The sequence below is a fragment of the Condylura cristata genome, unplaced genomic scaffold, assembly GCF_000260355.1.
Source record: "Condylura cristata isolate star-nosed mole 26May11 unplaced genomic scaffold, ConCri1.0 scaffold00001, whole genome shotgun sequence".
NCBI lineage: Eukaryota > Metazoa > Chordata > Mammalia > Eulipotyphla > Talpidae > Condylura > Condylura cristata.
The window spans coordinates 85,720,606-85,746,731 of NW_004567102.1; the positions used below are offsets into that span (position 1 = coordinate 85,720,606).

General features: G+C 54.2%; 1 protein-coding gene across 6 annotated transcripts in view; it reads left to right on the forward strand.

Annotated features, from left to right (window-relative positions):
• The window catches only part of ZDHHC14 (zinc finger, DHHC-type containing 14), a 184,086-nt gene extending 171,398 nt beyond the window's left edge, over positions 1–12,688 (forward strand). For 4 of the 6 annotated variants that reach the window (XM_012721990.1, XM_012722003.1, XM_004673952.2 and 1 more), the window contains exons 8-9: positions 207–309; positions 11,501–12,688. In XM_012721990.1, coding sequence (XP_012577444.1) covers positions 207–309; positions 11,501–11,899 — 502 coding nt within the window. In that variant the 3' untranslated portion in view covers positions 11,900–12,688. The remainder of the gene's footprint in view (positions 1–206; positions 310–11,500) is intronic. The other 2 variants (XM_012721999.1, XM_012722001.1) reach the window with 1 other exon arrangement.
• The last annotated feature ends 13,438 nt before the right edge of the window (positions 12,689–26,126 follow it).

The following is a 26,126-nucleotide window of genomic DNA, read 5'->3' on the forward strand; positions in this document are numbered from 1 at the left end:
GCCACCAGGGAGGGCCGCTTCCAGCATTTTTAAAGCAGTGAGAGGATTCAGCACCGGAGTGCATGTGAAGAGTATGGAGGGACACCCCAAAGTCCTGGAGCGGGGGCCCAGCACAGAAAGGGAGCCCCAAAATGGAAACCTAGATAGTGTTGATGGTGTCTTTGGCTTTCCATTCACCGGCTCCCTTCTGTGCTGTCGTTTCATAGCCTCATCGACAGAAGAGGGTACATCCAGCCTGACACCCCGCAGCCAGCTCCGCCCGCCGGTGGGATGGCCGCCTGCGGTGCCACGCAGTCGCAGAGTAACATGGTAAGGCCACTGCTTCCGAGCGCCTCTCCTGTGCTCGGTGTCCGCTGACCAGAAAGCGGCCACTGGACACCTCCCGGACTCCCCCTGGCAGAGAGGAGCCAAGTCAGGCCCGGCCTGGGGGGGGGGCTGCCTCCCCACCCCCGGCAGTTTGTTCGGGGCTGTCCACGCACAAGTCTCCCAGAAACAGCTCCGGCCCCTTGTGGTGGCAAAGCCTCATGCAGAAGGGGGTGTCACCTGGGGACATGGCTGTCTGACTAGTCCCATACCCCAGCCTGCCCAATGGTTTAGTGGGTGCAGAACCCGCCTTTAAGTGTGCAGCTCGTGAAGCTCCAGTCTCCCCATGTTCGGCCAGGATCTTGGCTCAGGCGCACACCTGACCACACAGATCGAGGTCCACTCACCTGTCTGCCCAGGCACGGGGTCCCTGCCGCCAGACTGCAGGGCGCCTCCCGGTGGGGCTGGCGGGGACGCGGCCTGGGAAGGGGAGCTGGTTTCCCCTCTGCAGCTGGGAGACTTGGGGAGCACAGGAGCTTCTCCGTGGGCACCCGGCCTCCCAGGGCGGGGCCCCCTCTGACCGTCAGAGCCTTAGGACTCCTCCGGTGCCTGTCAGGCGGCAAGTTCCCTCAGGGGCTCCCTGCTCACGCCCTGGAGACCCGAAGTGCCGGCCACCGAGTTTCCTTGTCAGCGGGGTCGGAGGCCAGCCGTGGGGTGGACGGGAAGGACAGCCAGGCGCCTCGTAAAATGTCTTCCTCCAAAGAAAGCACATACACACTGTGCTGGGCCTTGGCCGGCACTTGCCCGCGCCCCCCAGAAGTGGCCCCCGAGGGTCACCCCCTTACCTTGCAGAAGAGGAAACCAGGACCGCGTGATAAGCAGCCCCCTAAGGAGAGCACCCCTGCCACAGCAGCTGCTGAGGCGCCTGCTCACATCTCACATGGCCGAAACCAGGGGTGGGGAGGGCGCGAGTGGCCCTCGCCCTTTGTTAAGCTGGGAAGGTCGATGTCCACCCAGGGGCGCAGGGCCCCACCCCCATCGGCAGCCCTGCCCCCCAGCTGCTCGTGGCCTGCGTTCGTCCTGCAAGTGTGCAGAGGCTCGTGGCGGATATGCCACGGCCGGAAGCCTTCCTCCGGGACTAGCAGGTGGACACGTGTCCTGCAAGGACAGAGCCGACAGACCGATCCTACACCCAGCCCCCACCGGGTGTCCAGACGAGACGACCTGGCCCGGGGCACAGGTGTGCAGGGTGTGGGCGAGGCGTCAGCAGTCTGGGGCAGTCAGACACACGAAGGCAGTGTCCGGGCCTTCCGCAGAGAGCCCGCTGGGACTCTGTCCTCACCCAAGACAGCCAGCCCACGCTCCCCGCCCCGTGACTGTGCGGCCCCTTCCCAAGGCTTGACAGCTAAATGAGGGCTTTTTCTCCAAAGCGTTGGCCCAGTGAGCCAGCGCTCACTGATTCTTTTGGCAGAATTCACCAGGGAAGCCGGGCGAACATCTTCCATTCACCCCCAAGTGTGTCTAGAGCAGCCCCTCCGTGGACGTGACTGCAGGGAGGGGGCGGGAAGCAGGGCCAGGAGCGCCCCCAATCGTCCCTCAGTTTCCCCACAGGCAAACTGGAACTAAGCTGGGACTAAGGCTCTACGGCTCTGTCCGTGCTCTGGTTCTCTTAAGCTGGTGTAAGTCTTTTGCCTTTAAAGCCCCGGCCACTGTAGCTGTCTGTAAGTCTCTGACTTTGCAGGTCAACATGCAGGTCACAGGAGCAGAGAGAAGTCCCTAGTCCTTCCCACCCAGGAGCGAGGCCCTGCTACTGCTGGAAGCGGACACTACCCTGTTGGCCTGGCCTCCTCCCTCCCGCCCTGCCCAGCAGACCGGGCACTCACCCAGGGCGGGTCCCCTCTGGCCTTCATTCCAAACGTCCTCCTGTGCGCTCCAGATTTCCTGCATTTCTAGGACATGCTCCTCCCGGTCAGGAGGGGACCGCACGTGTCCCCTAAGTTTGCCTAGTACTGCACAGCTTTATTCACAGATGTTGACCCATGGTTTTCCCGCGAGGCCTTGGGTGCTGGTGTCAGGGTGGACCTCGCCTCGTTGAGAGGAATGAGAAGTGCTTCTTCCTCTCCTGCGTTTGTCAAGTGTGGAGAGAACTGGGGCTGGTTCCCTGGTAGAATCACCAGGGAAGCCCTGGGGTGCTGGGCTTTCTGTGGGTGGTGTTTTCTCTCTGACGTGCTCCTGCCTTATTACAGCCTGCTCAGATTTGCTCTTTCTTCTTGAGCCAGTTTCAGTAGGGTCTTACCAGGAAGGTTTGGGTGTCACTGAGTGATCTAATTGCTCTCGCTGTCCTCAGCTTTGTTTTAGTATGGAAATAGACCAAAGGAGGGTACTTCAAAACTGAAAAGATAAAAGCAAATGGGTTGCCAAAATATGGAAAATGGGCCAAAATACTTCTAACTCCACTGGCTCGGGTGGCCTGAAGCTGTCACCCCGCCACGCACGTTACAAAACCAGCCTGGAGACCCACCGTGCTGGACCCGTCAGTCTCTGGCTGCCAAGCAGCCGTGAGCACAGGGGACTCTCTCCGCTCTGGCTGACGGCTGCATCCTCGCTGAGAGCTGTGCTCTGCAATTTGCCAAGCAGCCCATCAGCTTCCTTTCTGTTTATTTATTTCATTTTGGGGGGATATTATTAGCACTCACAATCAATAAGAGATGCCCTTGTCTTCTAATCCTCGGCTAGACAAATCTAACTGATGCACAAATGATTTCATGTTGAGTTTGTTGAAATCACAAGGTGAATTTCAGGCAGGTTAGAACTGGAACCCAGTTTATTCAATACGGAGTGGACAGCGGCCCTTGGCCTCTGCTGGGCTTCTCACTGCACTCAGCAGAGCGTGACTGGGAGCCATGCCACATGGCAAGGATCATCTCCTGAATGCCCCTAGAACCTACCAGGCACCCCCATTTCACAAGGGTGAAACTGAGGCCTTGAAGTAGTGACTGACATGCGGGTCACACGGCCGGGGGTCAGTGCTGGACGCTCTCACCCCCTGCCCCTCGTCTGCGTCCTGACTCTGCGCTGGTGTCAGAGGACCGTCTCCAGCTCTGGCTCCCGCCTCTGGGAGTTACACAGCCTGGGACGACCGTAAGAATCACCCCTGATCAACTAAGCCCGGTTACCTCAGCCTCCTCCATGGAGCCCAGCATTGGTCCCCGAGGTGATTTTAATCAGCAGCCAGCATGGAAAACTTTCTCCATCGCCTCAAACCCTCTTGTGTCTCCAAAAGTTTGGGTTAAATGGAACAGTTTGAGCCATTTGGGATTTGCTTTGGCACAAGCAAAAGCTGAAAAACCTTAGGACAAGTCGACTCAACTAAAGCTGGTCTTTCAAGTAGCATAGGTGAGCGTGGAATATGCTGGAATGGAAGGCTGAGAGGGGCGGGGCTCCGGGGGAGCCCTCAGGGCCCAGGTGAGGCTTCCTGGAAGCAGCGGCTGGAGAGCTGCATAGTAGCAGTTTAATTACCGCGAAATAGCCGGGCAAGGTCCTGAGCGCACAGACACAGACACACAGGTGGGGTGAAACCCGCGAGGGCAGGAACGGGGATCCCGCCTGTGTGGGCTGCAAAGCAGGCACCGGGGGGTCAGCTGGGCAAGCAGGTGCACAGGGGGCCTCAGGACCTGGCTGCCTGGGTTTTGTTCTGTGAATGGGGAGCCACCGCCGCGGCTCAGTGATCGCACCATCACTTGGGGTGAACGAGGCTCAGTGATCATCACATCACTTGGGGGGAACAGGGAACAGTGAGGAGGCCGAGTGGGGCCGAGTGGGGCATGGAGGGGGTGCGCAATACGGGCAAAGGGCGCGAAGAGGCAGCGGTGTCGGCAGCACCGGAGAGGTGGCTGCAAAAGGATGCTTTGGCTTCCGGGCCTTGACATTAGCTGATATTTATTCCCATCTTCCCTTCCTCGCTCCCTCCTTCCTCCTTTGTCACATCTGCACACGGCTCCTCTCTGACTGTGGCACTCGTACCTCGCAGGAAGGCGATCTCAGCCCGGACCTGGCACCATGGCTGCAGGAAGGGGTCGTCTCATACGATCACATCCTCCCGTGGGCACGAGGCCAGGGCCAGGCTCGTTCACCCGCCGACACCCAGGCGACGTGCCCTGCGCCTTCCCAGGGACGGTGGACACGTTAACACTGGGCAAGAAATGATAAGATCCAACACATGAAAAGCGGCCGCAAAATCAAAATCAGTCAGTGTTTAATGTCTGTGCCACACACGATCTGCCACTCCATGCATGTCCGATTTAGCACTCATGAAAATTTCATTCTGTGCTAGAAATGACTGGCAGGTTGGCTTTTCTCACTTCCTAAGAATTCCCAAGCACGGACATGCTTCCATAGAGATCTTGACCAGTGGCAAAAAGCGAGTGAGTCGCTCATGGTCAGAGAACACTGAAGGTAAACCGGCCTGGCCCGGCTTTCTGGCGCTCAGGCTGCCTTTGCTGGGAGAACACGGCTTCCCTCCGCTTACAATTTGGAGTTTGTTCCCAGGGCTCCTCCCCAGTGTCCCGACGCATTAGGACAGCTGAAAGAGAGGCCAATATGGAACCTCTGACAGGGAAAAGAAGAGGTGTGTTCTGTGTGGCCCCCGAGGTCAGAGCCAGGCCCAGAGGAGCACGCCCCTCCATTCCAGAGGGTCACCCAACACCCAGAGCCCGAGGCGGAGGCATCACCATCCAGGAGCGTGCCGAATGGGGACGCTCCACCCTAAGGAATTTGGACAGAGGAGGGCAGGTGGGAGGGAGAACACATGTTGGCTTTTGGGGTGCCTCCCGGTGCAGAGCCTGCCAGGTAGGTTCTTGGTCAGCCAGGAACTCTACCCTGCCGGGTCCGGTCGCCACCGTGTCATGAAAGTTCCCGACACCAGAGCACGGACAGGCTGCTCAAGCTCCTTCTTCCTTGCTCTTTATAGTCTTCCGTGATGGGGGCACCATGGTAGGGAGCAAGGAGAGAGGAGACAGCCACCTGCAGGCAGGGCTGGCGCTGAAACTCCAATTTCTCTTCTGTTGGACCATTTGATATTGCACCAGAGGAGAGAACCCTGAGGGTCTGTGCGTTTTTCTTCAAACTCTCATTTCTTTTGAGCTGTCTTCATGTTCACTGACTCTTTTTTCTGCCATCTCCAATCTTCCAGAAAATTCATTTTGGTTATTATATATTTTAGTTCTAGAATTTTCACGTGGTTCTTTTAATTTGCTGAATGGTGTTTCTCTGCTGAGATTCCCTATCCATTTACTCATTGAGATCTTATTTTTTCTATAATTATTTGAACTTGATTATAATATTGGTTTATGTATTTAAAAGTGGAGTACATCTAGGCTCTTTTGGTTTGGTGTCGGTCATTTTCTTGACTTTGGATTACATTTTTCTATTTCTTTTTATGTCTATTGATAAATTATGGGATATAGGACATTTTAGAGAACATTATGGAGTATTTGCAATAGATTTTGTTGTCTTCTCAGGATTGTTAATTTTTGCTTTAGCAGGCATTTCAATTACCAGCTAATCATCTTGAAATGATGTTGAATTATATTCTGTCTCATTTGTACAGATCTATAGAAAAATCCAAGGTGTTTCTCAGGACCTCTAATACAGAGGACCCAACATTACAATTCTGTCTTTCTTGAAGAGCTTAGCAGGATTTGATTAAGCTTTGTTAGGGTTAGCTCAGGGTCTCACTTTAGGGCTTGGTTCTTACCCCTGAGACAAAGCCTACCAAATGCCCTAGTTGGATCCCAGGGAAGTTAGCAAGATGCTGGTGATGTTAGTGAGATCCATATTCCCCAGCACTACTTTCTCATCCTCTATTCCTCTGTCAGCCCCATTACTATTTTTTTAGCCTGTGGTGGGGGGCGGGGGAGGGAGGCGTTTATCTGCACTAAAACAGCCTAGCCTGTGGCTACAGACTTTGGGGGAGCCCCACTAGGGCTTCTTATCTCCCTTCTCTACACAGCATCCCCTTCTCCGGTGCCCTGCCTGTCACCTCAGTTTCCTCACACTGTGATCTCTGCTTTCTCCACTCTCTCTGCTGTGAGCTGCCCAGACTCCAGCTTACACCATGACTTGGCCTTTCCTTGAGGAAAGGCCTGTTTGACTCCGGGGCTGCCTTGTGAGTGTCTTTTCTCTTAGTGATTGCAACCTTGCACCATCTGTTGGACACTCTTGGAGACTATTTGATTTCATGTTTCACCAGCTTTTGCCTATCATCCCTGGAAAGAGAAGCCTTATCTGTGTCACTGGAGAAAATATTGCAGCCCTCTTTGCCATAAGCCCCAAACACATTTTAATGACAATAAGCCTTGGGTGTGATTAGTCTGAACAGTGCTTAGCTCAGAGGAGAAGCATTTGGAGACATAAATTAGCACTGGGCTTGGTGTGTTGACCTGCAAAGGAGGAATGGTTGGCAAGAAAGAGGCTGAGGTGTTTTTGGTCAAATTCTTATCTATTATTTTATTTAGGAATCAAAACCCAAATCAGAAAGGTATCACCTGACTTCTAGGAAAAGTGCTCCTAGAGAAATAGGCTCTATTTTAGAAATTAAAGACTTGGATAAACACCTGCTATCGCAGGACAGAAAAACTAGGTAAATATCGATCAAAAGTTGACCTCAAAGTACTCTTATTTAATATCTCAAAAATGAAAAAATTCACTGTTACTGTTTCACATAACCGAGAGGGGGATGATCATTTGGTGTGTAAGTCATCTTCCCACCACAAGAGAATGTTAGCTCGTGATGAGTCACAGCCAAGCACTGAGATGGTGCTCATGGCCAGAGGCAGCTCCTGTGGCCTGAGCAGCTATCAAACCTGGGCAGCCTCAGCCACGCCAGGGCAGCTGAGGGTCGTAGTTCCATCCTTCCTGTTGGCTTTTATGACTACCTAATATTGAACTTGGCCCATGACGGTGCGTGTTTGCACAGTCCTGTTAATCGTCCATTTCTTCATGCGTATTTCATTTGATTGTCTAATAGTGTAGGTTCTGAATGGCCTAAGGGTCATAGTTTCTATTTACATCTGGCACTTGCAGCCACAAAGATCCTTTGGGATCTCATGCTACACACAAAGATAGTAACAGTGCATAGCTGTTGGAATTTTTATTTTTAGAAAATCATTTATTTACTTAATTTTTGAATCCCCCTTATCAAAGTGAAAACAACTGATGATTTATTGAGCTAGTATTGAGAAGAATTCTCCATGTGCATACCCTGAAGAATCAAGTATAATGGAATAAAATGACTTAGACAAACGTAAATGATAATGTTAAGCAAAAAAAAAAAAAATTAAAAGGAAGCGCTCTTCCTCGCCTACAGTGTGGGTGGACTTTAGACATTTGTGAGTTTTTATGACTAGAAAGGGACATTCCTAAGACCCCTGTGCACAGCTTCACACCAAGCGAAGCCCAGTGATAATACTCTTGGCAGAACTGGAACAAAAGAAATAAATTATTTCATTCATCCTTAATTTGTATACAGACACTGCAGAAAAATGCCTAGCTTTGCTTTTAGCAAGGTTTAATCTTTGGTTTATTTCAGGCAAGAAGAGAGTTAGAGTAAAATAAAATATATTCCAGTATGAATGGTTTTATTGAAAAGCTGCAGAAACAAAAGTGAATTATCTTCATGGTGTGTCTAAGTTGCAGCATTAAGTGATAATGTGCATGACATCTGCGCACAGAAACCTGTAAACTTCTTTTCAAGTTAAATGCCAACTCATCACTTGGGCAATAAATCAGCCAGCATCACGGTGACTTATCGCCGATACAGAAAATGCTCTGCACTCCAGAAAGTGCCACATCTGTGCTGCTGGCAGAGGGTCTGTTCATAGCTGCTCTGACCAGCGATCGAGTCCTTACTCTACTAGTATTCAGCTTGTGGATGATTTTTGACCTTCAACGTGGCAACTTTATGTGGTTCAAGCCAATATTTGATAAATATGAACTTGTAAAGGGCTGTCTTGGAATGAAAACATGTTTCTCAATTTCCTGTTCATGGTAGACGGCTTGTCACTGTCCAATATCCTGGTGCTTGGTTGTTCTTCCTTAAGATTATATAACTGGTCAGAGGAATTCAGATGTTCTTGGCGGCTTCCTGGGCTCCCTGCCTGCAGCCCAGCTCCCACTGTGAGGGGGGAAAGTGAGCAGTAATGACGCCCTCTACTGGTGGAAGGTCGGAGTGCGCAAATGAAAAACCAGAACGTGGGGGAGGGACCTAAGATTCAAGGTAAAGGGAGAGAGTGGGGGAGAGGAAGAGGAAGAGAAGGAAGAGAAAAGGAAGAATGGGAGGGGAAACACTTGAAAGGAAACGATGGAAGGGAAGAGGAGAATTGTTGAGTTCAGAGAGAAAATTAAGTAGAAAATTCAACAAGGAATGGCCAGATAGGAATTAGGAGCAAAAGTAAAAAAAGAAAAGGAAGAGATGTGAGAACATTTTGTCATACGTCATCTCCATAGTAACCCCGAAAATGTCAGCCAGCTTCTCTGGAAGTACCCCAGTGGGAATTGCAACCAGGAAGGGCTCTTGGCAGGTGTAAAATGAAGGTGAAAATCAGATATCCCTAATTAATAACTTTCTTCTAAGAGGATCTTCAAAACACACATTTAATATTAGGAGAATTTAAAATTCAACTGAGTGGAATAGATCTGTGATTGGGATAATTAAATCATAGTGAATCAATAAAAGCTGTAGTCTCCCATTTGAGGGTCCCCGTAGAAGACAGTAGGAAGTCATGTGGCCACCATCCTATAGAAGAAATCCTGGCCCCTGGGCACCCCTCAGGGGTTGACCTTCTGAGGGGAGTTCAGTTAAGTGTGAGAAACTATTCTCAAAGGCATGGGATGCAAACAAGATGTAGACACCAAGGTTCATGGTCTCTGCAATTGTGTTCACTGATGTCAGCATCGCACCTCGCACCCACACGCCACAAACACCACACAGCACACCATACACAGCACACAGCACACATATCACACACCCGCCATTAACACCACATACCACGCCTCATACTGCTCCACACACACACACACACACACACACACAGAGCACATCACACACAGAGCACAGTAACAGCCCGCCGGATGAGCAGCAGAGGGGGGGACCAGCTCCCCTCACACTTGAGCCCCCTGACCCTGAAAGTCTCCAACCTGAACGCTACCTACTCCCCTGTGAGTCTCCAAGAGCCGTTGAACGGGCCTGAGCTGATCGCTAAATCAGAAGCTGCCAATTAGCTTTCAAGAAAACAGTTCACAATTCTAATGTGTAGCTCCTCTCACCTCGGAGTGGGCGCTGGGTGGACAGTTTTAGGATGACCGAGGGCTCCAGGTGGGAAGGCCAAGACCCGTCACCAGGGAGAGGGAGTAAGAGCCCAGCTCTCCGGCGGCACCTCGGTCCTGACCCATTTTCAGGGGTTGCTGGAAGCAGAGCCGAATGGGGGGCGGTGAGGGAGAGGGGTTGGCACTGAGCTGCCCAGTCCTGTCTGTGAGGAGACTAGCTGGTGATTTTCATAGAAACCTCTGCAAAGGATAGTTTGCCCCAGGCCCTGGGGTCATGTCCAGAAAATGAATGTTTAATCAGGGGAGCTGCTCTCTGCCTCTGCCCGGTCCAGAAGGAGCCGAGCTGAACCAGCTGACTGTGCTGGGGACCAGAGGGAACCCCCAGGCCAGGCTGTCGGCCGCCCCTCCCACTGCCAGGCCTCACCACGGAAGGACCCCGTCCCCCACGCTGCCCAGTCGCCCATGGGCAAAGTGCTGCTGAGACACGATCTGGGTCAGCGCCGGTGCAGAGCCCGGAGGCTCCCAGCCCTGGGCCCCACACGCGCTCTGGCGTTTCACCTCCTCCCTGGAGCGGCCTCCCCACCTGCCCCTTCTCGGTGTGGGGAAGCTCCCGGGGCTGGGATGAAACTGACAGAAAAGCCAGGATCTTCCCGGAGATTTTAAAGCTTTTTGAGAATAAAGTCTGGAACCAAGGTCTTTGGGCTTCTAAAACCTCCGCATCTGTGGGCCGTGGCTCCTCCACCTCTGTCCCATCAGAGGGCCGGCTGGGGGAGGCTTAGCACTGTGGTTTTGGAAAGAAACCCACTTGGCCAGAAAGGACACACACTCTCTGGGCGGATGAGACGAAGGCCTGAGGAGCTGTGTTTGGGGGGAACTGGCTCTCTGCCCCCACGGCTGCGGTTTCAGGCCTCTGTTGTTTCTGTGCCTGGAAGTGGAGGAGGGACCCTCCTGGGCGAGCCTGGCAGTAAGCAGGTGAAGCACCCCAGTTGCAAAGACAATAGTACAATGTTCTAGTTCCATATTAACTCAGAGCTCCCAAAAGAATGGAGGGGATGATGGGACCAGGTCTCAGTACCTACTGAGTGTCAAATGGCACCTACTGTGTGCCAGAAGGCACCTACTATGTGTCAAATGGCATCTCTCCCTTCTCCTGTCCCGCCCGCTGCTCCCCTCAGCAGTGGATTTCAGTCCATCTGCCTGCTCTGCTTCCCACTCTGTCTCTGGTGAATCCCTTCATCGCCCACAGCTCTGGCCTGCACCCCAGTTCTTCTGTGCATTAATAAATAATTAAAATATTTTTCAATTAAAAATAAATTAATAGCAATAGTCTCCCCAGACCCCAAAATAACCTCCAAATCATGTGAAATAAGAACACTCTACTTCCGTATTGCAGGGGCAACCTGTCCCCTGATTATCCATTCGTCTGTCATGGACACTTCCTTTCCACCTTTGGCTGCTGTGAAGAACAGCCCCGCCCCTCCACGCCGTGTCCAGGCCCTGTGGTCTGGAGCAGTGCATGAGAGTCCAGCATACGAGTCCACTATCTCGGGCTGCAGAAAAGACCACGGGGTGGTTCTCAAAAAAGGTCCTGTGCAGGAACAAAAGGCAGAAGTGTCGCCTTCACGTAACTCCGGGGGGCAGAGCTGGGGGCGCTGGGCGCCCGGGGGTGACTATGAGTGAGCCGCTTATTTGGGTATTTGCCATGCGCGGTGTCGCCCGGGGCCGGCTCCTGTGTGTGCTCAGGCCCTGCCTAACTGAGGTTCACTAACAGGTCTCTCTCTCTCTCCCCCCCTCCCTCTCTCCTGTGCCCCTCCCCCCACACCCCTGCCCTCTCCTCTGGCCTTCCCTTTGCTGACTCCCTCCTGCTCTCCAGTGTGACCAAGACCAGTGCATTCAGAGCACCAAATTCGTTTTGCAGGCGGCAGCCACCCCCCTGCTGCAGAGCGAGCCCAGCCTCACCAGCGACGAGCTGCACCCGCCGGGAAAGTCGGGCCTGGGCACGCCCTGCACCAGCCTGACGCTTGGGCAGCCCACGCCGCCCTCCTCCATGCCCAACCTCGCCACGGAGGCCACGCTCACAGACATACTGCCCCTGAAGGAGGAGCCCATGGGCCACCAGTTCCTGACCCCAGAGGAAGCGCCCTCGCCGCCCAGGATGCTGGGGGGCAGCCCGCTGGCCCCCAGCCGCACCATGCACCTGCTGGGCCTGGCCAGCCAGGACTCCCTGCACGAGGACTCGGTGCGAGGCCTGGTGAAACTCAGCTCCGTGTGACCACGGCCCGGCCCGGGGACAGGAGGCCGGGGTGGGCCCCGGGGACGCTTTCCCCTGACCCAAGGCCACGGAGACTCCAGGTCCTGGGGCCCACAGGCCACGTAAAGGCGGGACCCACCTGGTGGCTGAGCCAGACGCAACTGCTCACAGCTGGCTTTTGCTTGGCTTCTCCCTCCTGCCCAGCTGCTGAGATGACAGAGAGAGGGGCCATCTGCAGGTGTTGGGATGAAAAGGGGGGCACCTGGAGAGGGAGGGGGTGGAGGCGGGAGGAAGGGCCGCGGGCTGGAGGTCCCGCTCGGGGCCGCTTGCTGCGGTGGAGACAGACATAGAAGGCACCAAGCCTGTGGCCGGACCGAAGTCGCACTGCAGGGCCGTGCTGCTGATATGGGACATAGACCTGCCGCTCCGTCTCTTCACGTAAAACACACACACACCTGGAGAACAAGACGGGCTCGCACACCACCTCCGCTCCCGCCACGCGGTGATGGGGCTCGGGAGGACGTGCTGCTTTTTTCTTTTCCTTTCTCTCTCTCTCTCTTTTTTATTTTGTGAATTCTCAATTGCTGTTTGTGGGGAGACGAACGAAGGTGGCAGGACAGCGCCCTCCCTTGCCAGCTCACTCAGCTTCCTTGTCCACGGGCTGATGGCGCCAGCAAGGGGGTGCGGGTGGGGTCCTGCCCAAGTCGGGGAGCCCCCGCGTAGGCCGACATCACGCTGTACTCACCTCCACGTCCTGTGTGGCCAGTTCCCGTGGACCGCCAATAAAATGACGTCCTCTGTGGTTTGGCATCTGCCTACAGTTTTCCTTCGAGGCTCGCAGGACAGCCAGACCCCCCGTGGCCAGGAACACTGTTCCGGCAGAGGCATCCCGAGAGAAATGGCCCCCAAATGGCCAGCAAGCCGATCTCTGAAGCATGGGGTGATTGATGGGGTGATTTCTTAGCATAGAGTCACTTCCCATCCATCTTTGGTTTTGCTTTATTTTCCTCCCCTTTTTGACATGGTTTTGTGGGATTTGCTCCACGTGGATGGCTTCTGCTCAAGCTGAGCCCAGGGCAGGCAACGAGGCGTGGGCGCTCAGGGGGAGGCCGGGAGGCCACCGAGCCCCCCGTTGTAAATACACCTCCAGCCTCGGGGGACACTGGGTGCCCGGGAGATGTGTGGTGAGAGGCGGAGGGGAACCGGCTGGGTCTGGGCCAGGCCAGGCTCATCAGCGTCCCTCCCTGGCCCTAGCCAGGGTGGTGTCCAGAAAATGGCCACTCGGCGCATGCCCATGTACATCGGGAGGGAACCGGCTTTGTGCCCGGGGGTAGGTCTTTTTTGGAGGTAAATCTGCCTACTCGAGTTCAAAATGATGCTCTCCTCTCACAGCAGGACGAGAGACAAGAAGCCCACAGCACTTGCAACTTTGGGAAAAGGCTGTTCCTGGCCTGTTTAGAACAAGAGTTGTCATATTATAGGAAAGGAGAGAAGATAAGCACAGTGCAAGGCTCTGGAACGGAGCCCATTCTCTGTCGGTCAAAAACAGTCTGCTGGAAAAAATGCAGCGTTCCTGCATGACGGAATCTTGGGGTCATCTCTGCCTCCCATGCTGTGTCCACAAATAGAAAATAGAAAAGGTAACGTGTGCAACCATTTCTTGTTTTCTCGGTCTCCTGACTGCTTGTACGCACTTGGGATTCCTCTGCAGAAGGCTGGGAGCCCTCCCTCCACAGCCAGGCTGGCTCCCACCCAGGCCACCTGGAGCAAGCCTCCCTGCCCACCTGCCCCAGGCACAGCCCTGACAGGCCTCCACCTCCCGGGGTGCTGCTCTCCGTCTCCCGCTCTGCTCCAGAGACCCGAGAGCTGGCGCCGGTGAGCTCCGGAGGTGGCTGATTCTCTGCTGGTGTCTGTGGGTCACCAGCCGGGTCCACTCCCAGTCTCCTCCCCTGGATGACAAGGGGGGCCCTTCTGGAGAGCCCTCCACACAAACCTTGTTTCACTCAGGGGGTGCTGGTTCCCCTCCTCCCGCAGCCCCTCCCACCCCCTTTAGAAAACACCCCAGAAAATAAATAAATACAGAGATAAAAAAAAAAAACTCAAAAAAGGACACGTCCCACAATATCAATTATATGTTTCTAAAGTTTATAAACAAAATGTTAACAATCATCCTTCTGGGTTTGATAACACCAGTATCATTTTCTATACTTTTCTGTAAGGACATTTTTTTCTCCAAATAAAAACAATGCAAAAAAACGAGCAAGATAAGTAGGGGCATTTAACTGTTTCGGGGTCACATGCAGGTCGTGATACCAGGAGCTGGACTGTAGGCGGCTGCAGATGGCGTCCCCTGGAGGGGGTTGCTGGTAGAAAACAGCGCCCAGAAAAGCGCTGAGTGGGGTGACGCGCGGGAACAGGGCCAGCTCTGCTCCGCCCGGGAGGAGCCGGCAACGAGAAGCGGGAAGACGCCCTCGGTATAAGGGTCTTTGTGCAGGACTGGACAGGACTGGACACGACTTCGGAGAAAGTAAACGGCCCCAGTGGCCTCAGAAACTCTTGCCTTTCCTGGCTTGTTAAATTATTCCCTTTGTTAAAAAAAGAAGGAGACACCCCAGAAGCGGCCGCCGCCGACCTCCGTGTTCCCTCCGTGTCCGAGTCATGCTCCGCACGCCCTGCGCCGCCCCGGCCCGCGAGCGCCTGTCATCAGCGCAGGGGCAGGAGCTGAGGCAGCTCAGGGCTCGTGGCGTCCAGAGGAAGATTAGCCGGAACGGGTCGGGTCGTTTGCTAGGACCCTCTGCTGCCTGAAATTGCAAACCAGAGAGACCCACAGCCCTCCACCGCCTGGAAGAGAGGAGACCCACAGCCCTCCACCGCCTGGAAGAGAGGCCGGCACTGCAGGGCGCTCCCGAGCCTGCGCCTCTTCCCGGCGGCTGGGGGGCGCCTTCCACAGGGCCTGGCCGGGGCGGCCTGCGTCCCCACGGGAGATCCGTCCGTACCTCTAGGGTTCCGTCGTGCTGTGCTTTGACCTTCCCAAACGTTGTCAGTGTCCGATCGATAGCACCCTAGCTGTAAGAAATAAGATAAATATTTTACCGAGCTATTAAAGCTTGGACCATCATCAAACACACACACACACATTTTGTTGTTTAAAAATACATCTGCTTTCATCCCGCGGAGTGCGCCCGGGACCATAGGCTGAATTTTGCATAAAATCCCTGGTTCCTGGGAGGGATGTTGGATGGAACCTCAGGGCGGCTGATCGCCTAGGAGAGGACACAGCCACCTGTCGCGCTGCGCCGGGAGCTCGGCCCTCCGTCTGCGCTTTGCCCACTCACACCAGGCTCCTCCGGCTTTCCAGTGACCTCGGCCCCTGAGAAGGCAGCTCCTCTGGCGCTGCACCTGCCAACGGCTGCATACCGTCTGGCGAAGGAGCGCGAAGGACCTCTTCTCCGAGCGCTGTCTCTCCTCCCCCGCACTGGGAGGTTCCAGTCGCCTGCTGGTCAGAACAAGGAGCCATTTAGAGTCCTGTCCCCACTGAGACTGCCGGGTCGGCCCCTCATGCCCGCCCCTGGTGCCCTGGGGCCCGAGCCTTCTCAAGGCTTCAACAGGGAAGCCACATCTGCCCAAACTGGCAGTGACCACAAGTCCAGGGAACCCGGGAACCCTGGCCGTTTGGGCCCTACAGAGCGCCTCAGTGGGCAGTTCTGAGAGGCGTCACCTGATGGCACCCTGAGACCCAAGAGACTCCCAGCGCCCACCCAGCGGACGCTTCTCCAGAACTTGCCTGACTCCTTCAAGAGCTCAGCCCCCAAGCCATCCTCTTCCCCAGGGCCCCCCACTTCTCCATCTGGGATGTGGGTGTTGCCTTAGTCAGACAGTGTCAGGGCTCCATATCAAGAGGGTAAGAGCTGTGTCCAGAGTGAGTGACCTTCCATCCACCCACATGAGTCTTGACCGGGTGAGAGAGGGGATAAAGGGAGCTCATGGTAAATGTACTGTCCTGACGAACGCCTTATAACTGATGGGAAGCTGGGCCTGAGACAAGTCGATGTTTACATTTTTTAAGCAGTACAAATGAGCTGTGGGGACCTCACTTTCGCGGGCCCAAATGAGGGGACCCTTTCCCGTGGACTCCTGCTCCTCCACCCGCCCAACCCGCACCCCCCGCATCCCGGGCTGCGGGGGCTTTGTACGCTGTTTTCCATGGATCTTGGAAAAAGCCTCTCACGTGCTCCCTTGAAATGTGTCTTCTGTCTCATAAGACAAAATTATCGCTGAAATAGTAAATAAGCTAAAGCGTTGTTTTCTTTCAAATAAATGTCAAAGATGCTAACAGTTTTGTAAATCAGTAAATCCTTTGTCTACTTACCCATTATACATGATCCTGATAATTCAGCAAGATGGATTTTCAAATACGAGTGGTTAGTGCATTAATTCAACCCTTAAAAATAATTGGGAGGTTGGAGATTGGATTGTTTCTGGAGCAACGGAATTTGCAGCTGCCACAGAACTAGAAAAATGGCTTTCACTGAAATTATTTTTCAGTCTCATCAACCCCAGGCGTTCATACAGAATGGAATGGAGAACAAGTGAACATTTTGTGCTATTTGCAAAGATTTTCTACCTGTCAGTTGTTGGCTTCTTAAAAGATACTTGGCATTGCCTATGAAGAACCCCTCTTCACTGCCTCTGATGTTCTGGGATAAATCATTAAACAAGGAGCTACAGAGCCAGCCAGGGCGACATCATTTCTGAGTCTGTGCGGAAGGAGAGGGCTTTGGCGTGCAGTGTAAAAACCCGGGGGTCTGGGGGGTTTGCTAGCTGTTTGCCCAGAGCATTCTAGGTTGGTTTTGCCAATAGTCAAATAGCTTGGAATAAAATGAAAAAAGCATTTAAACTGTCCATGGAATCAAAGTCTTAAATCTGAACAATGGCTGCCCTAAGATCAGACATAACATGTTTGTGGAATCTGTTACAGCGCAAGGAGAGGTGCACCCCTGAACCCCAAAACCTACCTGCCTTAACTAAATTCTGCCATCCACACATCAAGAATAAACATGTAAGACCTTTCATGGAAAGGAACTTTAAGGCAATCAGTGTGCAATACAGAAAAGATGAAGAATATAGTTTCTAAATCACACACCCAAAGTGACCCGTCCCCTGGGCGGTAAACGTCCACTCCAAAGGGCCTGGCCCAGAGCACGGCCTGAGAGCCCGCCAAAGTCTCAAGCACCTTCTGGCGGAGGCCCGTAGGAAAAGGGTCAGAAGCGGCCAGACGAGTCTGGAGGAGAAGAGCAGCATCAAGACCAAGATAAACGCTGCCACCGTCACCTCCCCACGGGTCACTGGCCCGCGTCTGTGTCACCCAGCGCCGGGCCGAGACACAAGAGCCGCCCTTCACCTGTCTGTGCCTGGGCCCTGCAGGCCCCGTCCTGGCTCCATCCTGCTTCCTTCTGCCCGGTCTCCTCTCCAGCTCCCTCCCCTCCCCGCTCAGCTCCACCTCCTGTGGTTGGGGCAGGGAACTTGGAGCACCCACTTTTCCTGGGGGCCCCGTTACAAGTTGACTCCAAAGCTGAAGTGAAAGAAGAAAGTCATTTCCTCCTTCAGGAACTGCTGCTGATGGCGTCAGCTGTGACCTCCGTCTTCCCGGCCACAGGTGCCGGTCGCCAGGGTGTGGCCAGGAGTCGGACTGACCCTCTCAGTCAGTGCTGACATGGCCCCTGTCTGGGCACAGGTCAGTGTCCAGTTTCGTTTCCCACAGCTGTGATGCTGGACTTTGTCAGTGCCCGCGTGACTTTGGAGCACATGGTACCCAAGTCCCACTAACCTGCTAATCCCCTTCTTCTGTGTTCTGCCTCTAACACACACACACACACACACACACACACACACGTGTGCCGAGCACGGTCCTCTGCCCTCGGCTCCTTAGCTCCTGCCGCGACCTGCCACTCCCAAGGCCTCCATTCCTGCTCCCAAGATGGACTCTGCTCTTGGCCTGTCTTCCCACTCCCTCCCTGGTGAAGCTCCGTGCAGCTGTCTGCAGTGGGAGGAGCAGCCTACAGCCCTCTGTAGGCCTTGGCAGGGAAGAGACTCCCGCCCATCTTCCTTGCCTGTAAACAAGCCGCCCTGGCATCGCCGTGACGGACGGCTCCATGTCCACTGAGGTGTCCCGTCATCACCCCCAAGCCAGATGCTTATAATTGAAATCAATAGCTCCCCCCAAAACCATCCGTTACTTCAGTTGCTGCTTCCTTGGCGGGCATCCTGGCTGCAGACTCTGGAATGGGCTTCCACGCGCCCTCAGGCGCCACAGGGAGCCCCCAGGCCAGCTGCTCCTCCCCGACAGCATCCCCAGATCCGTCCTCCCTTCCACTGTCGCCACCCTCGCAGTTGCTAAAAAGCAAGATTCACCCGAGTAAATGATAAAGATTTTGTTGGCTTTATTCAGTGATTCTTGAGTCAGGCACGGTTCCATCGAGCAGAGAGGCACTTCAGTGCTGTACCAAGAGGCATTTGTAGGCAGAAGCGAGTGGGGACAGCAAGTCTCTAGCAAGAAGTGGGTAGTTTCAGGCAAGGTTGCCTTCCTCTGGGCGAGGGAAAGTTCTCTCTGGCAAGCTGTCTCCCAGTATCGGCCAGAAAATCCCGGGCTCACTGGTCACAGGCGACCCTCCTGAGACACTGACCCTACAGCTAGGTCGGTTACTGGGTCCCGGTTTGATGGCATGAGCTTAGCATAAGCGATTCCACTTGGGGTCTCTTGTCTCTGTTCCGACTGTTCCGAGCTATCCCGGAAGGCGGCGATGCGCCAGGAAGCCAGGCCTTCTCCTGCACCTGCCCCGCTCCGTGAGCCCTCGACCTCCTACCCGTAGGGTGCTGCGGCCCATCAGGGCACAGCTCTGTCTCTCACGCGTTCGGATACGAGGTACAGACTTCGCGGCAGATACGGCCACACACTGGCTCAGTACTGGGCTATGTTTCCTCGTGGAAATGAAAACCACAATTGAAAGTCAAGGTCAATGCACTCACTGTTCCGTAATTAACCTGAAATACTACCAAGGACTCCAAATAGCCCTCAACATCCCTGAACCCCAAGCCTCTCTGAGTCCTGGATCCTGGGCCCTGACCCGCTCCGCGACCCTCCGCGGAGTGTGGACCCGGCGGCTGCTGCCCCCCCTCACTACCTTGGAGAGCCAGTCCAGCCCAAGAAGCAAAATGAGCTCATCAGATTTCTCTCAAATCTCCAGTAGGAAACAAAAGACCCGAACGAACCCTTAAATTTTCTATTCCCAAAATTCAAAACGGTTCCCTTCTCCTTTGCAATACATTTGAGGTAGCTCTTGAGAGTCAGATTTGCCTGTCTGTTTCCTGGCACAAAGTTCAAATGACTCCACAGCTAAGAGTTGCTCGACTCGACTCAACTGGGAAACTCAGTGGATATTGATGGTTTTTTTTTTTGTTTTTTGTTTTTTTTTTGCATCCTGACTCCAGCCGCAATGTGCTCTGAGACTTCTTCTAACTGACATTGAACTTGATATTGAAGAAGCATTGATATTGGAGAAAACCTCTTAAGAGCTTTCTTTCCTCAACCTAACCCACCCCCTCTGGAAAGGTACGAAATCAATGGTAACATGCAAAGGTTTTTCTTACTGTCCTTTTTTGAGAAACATGGTCAGCGAATATATCTGTTGATGGCATCTATATTTTCTGACAGAAGTGGAATCTAATTGGAATTTAATTAATGTGTTAGGCCAGTCTGGAAGCTGCAACAGAAAACACAATTTCTGGAGGTAACAAAAACAGATGGACTCCGAGGATTGTTCCAAACCCCTGTTCGCCCAGATGCCAGCCAGCTAGGGTCCCATGTCTCTCAAACCAGCTGTGTGCCACAGCGAAGCCCTCAGACCTGAAACTCTGTCGCCCCTGGGTCCTGAGCTGCCCCCCACACCCCCACGTAGTCACCTGCCTAAGTAACTTTGCATCATAAACCCTAGTCTGGGCCTTCTCTGGTGGCACAGCCCTGCAGACTGGCTGCAGCACCTTCATCGCAAGTTCGATCCCCTCCTGGGAGCTGACCCACAGGGCGCGGCAGACCTCTCCCGTCTCCCAGCTGCTCCCCGCAGCAGCGTGTTCCAGTACATCCACCTGTTCTGCTCCCCACTCTGTCTCTGGTGAATCCTCTCGCCGCCCCTGCACCTCTACCTGTACCCCAGTTCTGTGTGCATCAACAACTAAATATTTACAAATAAATAGATAACCCCAATCCACCAACGTGATGGCGGTAACTAAAAACAGGGCCAGAGGCACCTTCGTGAAACCCCCTCAAATAAACACATCAGGTTCTGGCATCACTCTGGTGTGGAGCCCTCTGCCCCCTCATCCTCGCCAGAACCCCCTTGCTTCTGCCTCCTACAGTTTAGAAACTCAGTACCCGGGGAGAGAAACTGGTGACCCCCACGCATGGTCCTGCTGGGCAGCAGAGGTCCCTCCTCACCCACATGCAGCCTCTCCCCGCACCCCCTCCTGAGATGCCCCTCAGCTCAAAGCACAGACCTACAGCCCCCACCTGCTGTCCACTCCAGCCCAAGCTGGGCTTTCACATTCTCCCTGGCAGCTTCTGGTCCTGACACTGTTATACTGACACTGAAGTTGTTGATGGCCTTCACCCCAACAGAACCCCCAAAAATGCAATCGAGACTAGACCCCCCTTGCTCCCCTCTGTGTCCCCAGTGGCTAGGGCCATGCCAGCACACAGAAGAGCTGCCCAGGTGGACCGGGGGTCTTGATTTAGGGGCAGCTCGACGTCGTGACCTCCCGCTGACTTTGTCCTGCTGACCTTGGCTCCACATGGGAAGGCCTGTCCCGACTTCCGGGGAATTTGGAAAATGCCAGCATCAGAAAATGCGGGCAGCCTGTTGTGTGGATAAGATCTCACATTTGTCCTGTTCAGGTCCCGCCTTCGTGGGGTGGGAATACTGCCAGCTTCAAGTCTTTCAATAGCAAGAAGTCAGTGTGGGGATGGGCAAATGGTATCTCTGTGCCAGAGCTGGATAAAGCATCTCCCGGCCCCTCCTCCCCACAGGTGAACCCTGCCACAGGCACCTGGACTCAGAGGGGCCTTGCAGCTCTGGAGTGCGGAGCCGCCTGTCAGGGAGCTGGTGGAGAGCCCAAGCCCTCTGGGTCCCGCCCACACCTCCTGACATCAGCCACTTGTTTGTGTCAGTGCAGGACAGCCTCAGCAGAGGGTCAGGAGAGGGAGGCCACAGACTGAAACCAGCCCTGCTGTCCACTCCAGCCCAAGCTGGGCTTTCACATTCTCCCTGGCAGCTTCTGGTCCTGACACTGTCATACTGACACTGAAGTTGTTGATGGCCTTCACCCCAACACAACCCTCAAAAATGCAATCGAGACCAGACCCCCCTTGCTCCCCTCTGTGTCCCCAGTGGCTAGGGCCATGCCAGCACACAGCAGAGCTGTCCACGTGGACCACTGCTGGTCCACAGTTCTGAGGAATAAAGAAGAAACCAAAACTCCCCCCAAAGCAGGAGTTTGGGCACCTCGTGGCTAAGCCACCCCTGGGTGGGGCTAGAGCCTCATCAGTGTCTGCAGGACAGATAAGGACCAGAGGGGCCTGTGTGTCTGCAGACTCCACCCTGCCCTGCCCTCTCCTTATCACCCACTGTCCACTCCCACCCCGAAATCACCTGGTCTAGCGGGTCCCCTGGAAAGCAAACGCAGCCGTGTCCCTTCCTTATGTAATCCGCGGTTCCTCGTCCTCAGACAGAGAATCTGATAGCACTGAAGGCCTCAGAGCTTAAGTCCCTGTGCCTGTCCCTTGCCACCCTCGACCTCAGACCTCTGACCCCCATCTGGGCTCACAGGCCATCGCCCGCCAGCCCCCCCTGTCTGCTCCCATTCTCTCTGCATGAGAGGCCCTTGGGAGGGGCCCTGCCTTCCCAGGAAGCACAGCTCCCCTGGCCACCCTGCGACGTGCAACTCCATCTGGCCATCCTCCCCCCGAGGCGGTGGGGCCCTCGGAGGACAGCAGCTGTCATCTGAGACCCCCAGTCCCTGGCGCGTGGGAGCCGCTCAAGAAGGAGAGAGGGATGTGAGCTCAGCCCAGACTTCATCTGAAAGGACTGAGCTGCAGCCTCCGAAGGCGGACCCTGACACCCCAGGGGACCTGTGAGGGTGCGGATCGTTGCACACCTGGTGCAGACAGCGGGGACTCTCGGCCTGGCCGGGGGAGCGCAAGGCGCCCTGGCGGAACGCACAGCGGCTTCCTCGCATAGCCAGACACACCGTCACGCTCCTCTGAGCTCAGCCGAAATGAATGCAAAGCTGTGTCCACACAGAAGCCTGCACAGGGCGCCTGAGGCTGCGTCACTCGTAGTTGTGTCGACGTGGACACACCGAGATGCCCGTCAGGAGACGAGGGGTTAAAAGGCTGTGGCCATCCAGACAGGGGATTGTAGTGCTTGGAAGAAAGGCGCTCTCAGGTCTTCCGTGGGCATCACTGAGTGAAGGAATCCCTCTGAATGGTGCCCAGAAAAGGCAGTGGGGGCAGCCAGGGGTCACTGGGGCCAAGGGCTGCAGCAGAGAGGACTTCTGGGCAGTGAAACTCCTCTCTAGGGTACTAAAGAGGGGGCTTTGGTCCAAACTAGGAGCGTGTCCCATAGTGTGTACAACATCCCACATGTGTGGCACATGTATGCATCCCTCAAGCCCACGTGACATACAACACAGGAGTGAACCCTCAGACAGTCTGGGGGTGCTGTGAAGATGAGCAGGCGTAGGTTCATCATGATAACAAGTGGCCCACTCTGGTCGGGGGTGCTGGCGGTGTGGGGTGAGGATTTGGGAGGACTCGCTGTATTTAATGCACAATTTGCTGTGAATGATCTAGAACTGGCCAAAAAATAAAGCCTATTCATTTTTTAAAAAACAAAAAACACAATCACTGGCCACATCTTCAATAAAGTGATGATATGATATTAATCATCAAAGCAAATATATGTATCCAGGGCTGAACTGCAGCATCTCGGAACCTGATTGGGCAAAACCCAAGCATCTCTCTGGAGGTTTATCAAGACTGCAGCCCAAGGAACACACCCAAGAAGCCCTTGAGCGGTGGGGCCAAGTTGCCCTGCTGAGGAGCACTCAAGCACACAAAAATGGCTAGTCCCCACTCAGGTCCACTCTATGCAAATGAGGGCTTCTGTCAGTGCGTTCCTGATTGGTGGAAAGCTTGTCAATCAGTGATGGGCGGAGTTTCAACCCTGTGGCAGTGAGCTTGATTCCTTCCATGCCTGGAAGTGGATTTATCGCACAGGGCTGGATGAACATGCCTAGACATGCCTGGACACACCTGCACCTGTCTGGGGCCCACCCCCCAGCCACCTCCAACCCTTTTAGTCATGCAGACCCAAAAGACTAAGAGGTGTCCTATTTCCTGTGTTGTGAGACCGGCAGAGGACATCTCCCAAGTGTCTCTCCCAGGACTTCTCAGCAGCAGGAAGCTCCAATGGCACCCTAGGGCCCTTTCCCATCATGCAACCTTCCTCTTGGTGCCCAGAAGTTGAGGATGAGGACACCAGGGTGTGGCGTTCAAGCCCTGTGGCCCCAGGGAGCTGGGGGTGTTCACAGCATAAGCCAGCACTGCGAAAATCGATTCAGGATGTCCTGAGTTGGGGCTATTTTGGGCGTTCTATCAGTAGATTCATTTCCTCTGTGGCGACCAAGCCCTATTTAGACTTGGACACATCCAACTGCTGGATTTAGGACTTTGAGGATCTTAAGAAAAAAAATATGTCTGAAAAATATGGGAACGAGTTACGCCTGCACGCGGGAGAGCAGCGGTGCCTTTCTCATGTGGCCAGCTCATGAGGCTTCACAGAGAAGGACCGTCCTGCCCCTTGGCAGTGTGTGCCTCCTCAGAAGGGGCTTCCTCGACCCTTCAAGATCTGCTGCACAGGTTTTGGGGGGCCCGGTTGCCGCAATAGTTATTTACACAGTGGAGGGAAGGAAAGGCCGCCCGGGAAGGGGCCGGGAAGCCCCGGGGAACCGGCCCCAGCCCATAACTGCTCAGAGTATCTGCTCTGCCAGGAGGGCCGGGGCCAGTCACTCCCTGGCCCACCCAGCCCTCTGCGACCCTCCTCCAGCCCACACATTGCCCCTTCCCTTCTCTGCTTGCAAAAGGCCAGCCCTGTGGGAGGACTTGTGCCCGCTGAAGACCCCATCAGATTGTCCTCAAACTGCAAAAGATTCCAGAGGACAGAGAAGACCCTCTAGGGAGCCCTAAAGAATCATCACCCCAAATAACAACAGATGCCTGCTTCCTGCCTGAGTGAGTTTTATTTTGCTCAGAGATGCAACACCTCAGTGAGCCATGTGGTCTCTGAATCTCAGTGGCCTGGCCAGCTGAGGACACATGACTTCAGAAAACATTTTTTTCAACTTTTCCCATAAATAGTTCTCTGGTCAACTGAGCAGCGGCTGATAAGACAGGTCATTCTCTGTCCCTAAAGTGACCGAAAAATTCTCATAAATCCAGGCTCCCAGCAGTGTGACCTTCGGGAGAGCGACTAGAATTCATCCCTTATGTCTACATGGAGGACTGCTGATGACACTCTGGGTATTGTGTTGAGGGGATACTATTATGGTGGGCAAAGAAGAGGGGGACACCACTTTCATAATCTTCACTGCATCAAGCTGTACTTATCACCTTCATTATCATCAATCTCTCTGCATCAGTGCAAGCTCTTCACTGGCGAAGAACACGAACACAGTAGGCATTCATTGGCTGACTAAAACAAATCTTTTTTAAAAAACTATGAAGTTCTACCCACACCTATGGAGAGGTGTTCACGCCACCTCCCCAGTCCTGGTGAATCCTGTCACTGACCTGGGGACAGCGTCCCCATCAGGGTGGCCAGTGAACGAGGCTGGCAGTTACCCCAAGGACGCCAGCACACTCAGGCAACAGTGACTCGCAAGCATGGCCCCAGCTTTGATGGACATTGAGAGGGATTCTGAGGCTGCAGCAGAAAGAGCACACTGCGCCCCTCACAGGGTCTGCCTTGAGTGAAGCGTGGGAACAGGACACCCACCACAAGCTCCATACTGCCTCTTGTCAGTGGGCTCAAAGCAGAAGAAGCCGCTGGTCTATCAGCCAGGCATAGATTTTGCTGGAACAAAGGCACTGTGGCTACAAATGAGCATTCTCTCCTATATGTTTCCCATGCTGACATCCAGTGAGAGTGTTGTCCTGAGCCTCCTCCTCAGCCCTGGGGTGCTACTGGCCTGAAGAAGTCAACCCTATCTGTCTTCATTTTTATCATTTCACTTGTAAAGATGAGGGAGTAAATAACCTGTAAACAAACATGGGGAGAAAATAAAAAAATAAGAGTCCTCCCTGGGCTTGGTCAACCTTTTGTGTTCTTGCCATGTGACTCATCTGTGAGAAAAACTTGAATTACATTAAATGTATGAGTAACTTGATGGTCTGCAACCAAGGAATGAAGAAACCTTGCACCACAGCTTTGTTTTCTGGAGCCAAGTTTCCCAAACAGTGAGTTACAACAGCCTCGTGACCCAACTGGCAGGCCCCGGGTCCGGGGGGAGAGCTCTGGGCTCCGGCCGAGAGGGCAGCTCTGTTATTTCAGCCTGGAGAACCATCCCGCCCAGCAGAGAAGGGCCCCACTCCTGCAAAGGAGACGGGGTGCTGAGACATCTCCCTGGTCAGAAGCCGAACTGAAGCCCCAGCTGGGCAGCCCCTGCAACACCCCAGCCCCCGCCCTCTCCAGAAGTAGCTTCAAGAGCGACAGGAGAGAACATGGGGTTCCCCAGTAGGAAGCACTCCTTCCTTCCTGGGTTTTATTCTATTTGTAGAAAGGAGGGAAGACAGAGGAGAAGAAGGCAGCGAGGCAACCTCTGTCCTCTCAGCCAGGCAAAGGAGTAAGGGGCCAGGGGCCTCAACATTTTTTAACTTCATTATTCAATTTCAATTTTTCACTGAAATCACATTCTTTGAAAACATCACATAGACTCTGTGAGGTACACAGGGTCACAGACCAACGTCTGCCTGTGCAAATTCTGATGTCACCGAAGTCTGGTTCCCCCCAGCCTGCTGACCACCCCAACCCCCGCCCCCCAGCCCTCTGTCCCCTCTGCCACAGCCATTTTGTCTTATGACCAAGCATTCGTTTCTGCTGTTTCCCTGGTTTCTACATGTGTGTGAGGTCATCCGATG